The sequence below is a fragment of the Loa loa genome, assembly GCF_000183805.2.
Source record: "Loa loa unplaced genomic scaffold supercont3.779, whole genome shotgun sequence".
Taxonomy (NCBI): Eukaryota; Metazoa; Nematoda; class Chromadorea; order Rhabditida; family Onchocercidae; genus Loa; species Loa loa.
Window position 1 is genome coordinate 4478 of NW_018108959.1, and position 3304 is coordinate 7781.

The window sequence follows — 3304 nt, forward strand, 5'->3', positions numbered from 1 at the left end:
TTTTTGTCATCTCTTTCATGAAGAATATATTTTTGATGAAAAATTGCTTTAAAAAAATTTTTTCATATTTATGGATTGACGAATAATTCAATTAGAATGTTTATTTTTTTTACCCCTCATATCCTCATTACGTAACTATTTTAGTCACATCTGTTAATGTTCAGAAATGTTGACAATGATAGGATGAATGTCATAGAGTGAAGGTCAAGATTTGAAATGATCGAAATATATGATTAACAAAAAGCGCTTTTACCAATAATGATTCGTCCCCCTCTTCATTCAGCTATTTTTGTTTATTGTGAAAAAAAAAATGAGAAGCTTTATTGTTGGGAAGAAAAATTGTCAAAATTCACGGAATGATCTTTGCTCTTTGTTTTTTTTTAAATAAGTAAGGTTAAAATATAATTTCCATATTTGTGGATCATTTTTGCTTTAATTTTTTGGAACGAATTTGTTAAATCTCTGAAATCATTATGTATTCATAAATTCATTGCCAAATTTTAGAATGTAAAGTTTTAATGAAGGGAATAGTCTTAAAATTAACATAGAAATGAAAAAAATGTTAGTGATAAAGGCAATTGTAAGAAGCATTGGTGTACATTATCCCTAATTATTATTCATATTGTTATTGTCATTTTATCAATTATCACTATTGTTATTATAATCATTGTTATTACTATCAACAACATCATCACCATTATCACTACCATAATTATTGCCATTGCTATCGTTATAAATCTTTACTACTATCATCATCATTGTCATTTGTCATTGCTGTCATCATCGTACTATTATTATCATTCTCCCACTATCATCACTATAACTATTGTCATTACTACCATTATTATCATCATCATACTATCCCTATCATCCTCATCGCTTAAGCTAATAGGAACCATTGCCTTGAATGGTTATTGGTCCACTACATTATCGAATTATTATTTTATCATTAGGAATATATTATGATTGCTGATAAATGTCCGAAAAAAATTTTTTTCGTTATCACTTTGTAGCAATATAATGATAATTTCGTAAATGATAATTTCTAGAAATGTGAATCAGAGTAATTGTCATTACATGTAATGATAAAAAGATAAATGATAAGGGTTGCTTCAATTATTTTTTACAAAAATGTAATAAATGAATTTTACAAATAAAATTAAATTTTATAAAATATAACTTATATAAATTGAATTAATTTTAATTACATCTAAACGATTTACTATTTGCTTTTTAACATTTCGTTTAATTGAACAAATTTAATTACTATAATTTAAATTGTCAAATTAATTTAAGATTTATTGACGAATGAATTAAATATGATCCGATGAAATGTTTGGTATTTTCCAAACAGGTTTTACATCATCGTAATGCTCATAACTGTCTGATTGAAATACTTATAATTTCGTCTACAAATTGTTTACATAATGAAAATTATCAATGATCAATTCGGGGAGATGAGGTTAGGAAAAGGAATGAAAATAAACAATGTGTCATCATCAAATGTCATAAAATTGCTATAATGTAGCATAATTTTAGCGCATCAAATATAATGAGACACTAATTATTGATTGATTGATTGCTTAATTTAATTAAACAAAAATTTTTTTTGTAAAAAATTTGAAGAAACAAATTAGTAATTATTTTCAAATATATAATGCAGTAACATTTTTCTTTTTTATGAAAAGAAAAAAAAAATTCTTTTTTTTTTTTGCAAAAAGACTTTTCAAGAAAAAGCAAAAATGACCGGCATTTTTAACAAAAAATATTTGTCAAATAAAAATTGATATATGCAAAAATTCTTTTTTCATCCGATCTTTGATCATTTCTTTGAGCATAACAATATGGAAATGATGATATAAGAAAAAGCCGTTTGTTTTATTGAAGAAAATTTTTTTCTTTTTTTTGTTTTCTTAAAATTTATAAAATTTTTCAAATCACTTGATTGTTTTAAATAAATTTTCAATGAAATATTAAAATTAGATTAAATCTTTGACCTCTTATTTGCAATTATTATCATTTAACATTTTCCGAAATTATTTAATTTCGTACAATCGTTGTAAATATTTTCACTGATTGATGTAATTTGAATGGACGATAATTACGTTACGACCTATTTTATTCCTTCTAACTTTATCATATTATCTCAATTTCAACCATCCAATTATTAATTGTAATTTATAATTAATTGTTAAATTATAAATGATAAAAAGAAATAAACTCGGTTAGCTAATTAAATACAATCGATCGATAAGTATAAGTAATTATTAAGAAGTATAAGTAATCATTAATATTACTTCTATTAATAAGTATAAATATAATTATTATATAATGATACACTTTTTCATTTCTTCTAATTTGTTCATTTCAAAACATTATAACTGTTTTCATTTAAGATGATCAAAATAAATGATAGCTGATAAGAATTACAATAATTATTGATAATTATATCATTTTCTATAATTTCGCATTTCTTTTTGTGATAGCATGAGATAACTTTTGATATTACCGCTTTGGTACTAAAAATTGTTTCTAAAATGATTTCCATATAGTATGTATATTCATATGTTCAAAACATTAATACCAAATATTTAGGAATTGAATTCAGTATATTCAGGATTTAAATTTATTGTATCTTTGGTTTAAATTTACTAGAAATTGAATTCAATGTATTTGGGAATTGAATTGAATATATTTTGGATTTGAATTCATATGAAATGTACATTCACATTGAGGCTATTTTTTTGAATACATTAGGATTTAAATTCAATATATTTTGGATTTGAATTGATTAAAAATTGAATTCAATATATTTGAAATTTGAATTGAATATATCCAAAGTTTAAATTTAGGAATTCGATTAAATATATTCAGGAAGTAACATCAATATATTTAGGATTTGGATTAGATATGCTTAGGATTTGGATTCAATATATTCAGAATTTAAATTCATTATATTTAGAATCTGAATTCTTAGGAATTGGTCCAATATATTTGGGATTTAAACTGAATATATTTAGGGTTTAAATTTAATATAATTCAGAATTGAATTTTATGTTCAATTAGATTGATACTATAGTTTGTTTATGTTTAGCTTATTTAACAAATTATTTATTCTGTTTAGAACGGCATAAAATATTACGTAAAATTCTGTGATACTAATAAGCTAAAATGGCTGCAATGACAAAAATACATTTGTATTTTGAGCGCATTTGTCGTATCAATAAGAACTGATATGAGGTGATAAAACAAGAGAGAGAGAGAGGAGGAGAGAGAGAGGAAGAGAAGAAAATGAAAGAAAAAT

At 23.3% G+C, this 3304-nt stretch overlaps 1 protein-coding gene across 1 annotated transcript; it reads left to right on the top strand.

Annotated features, from left to right (window-relative positions):
• Positions 1-337: 337 nt before the first annotated feature.
• LOAG_13840 (hypothetical protein) lies at positions 338-909 on the top strand (the record flags this gene model as incomplete). Its single annotated transcript, XM_003149345.1, has 2 exons — positions 338-372; positions 549-909. Coding segments are annotated over 2 exons (396 nt in total), but the record flags the coding sequence as incomplete, so codon positions are not given.
• Between the last annotated feature and the right edge of the window lie 2395 nt (positions 910-3304).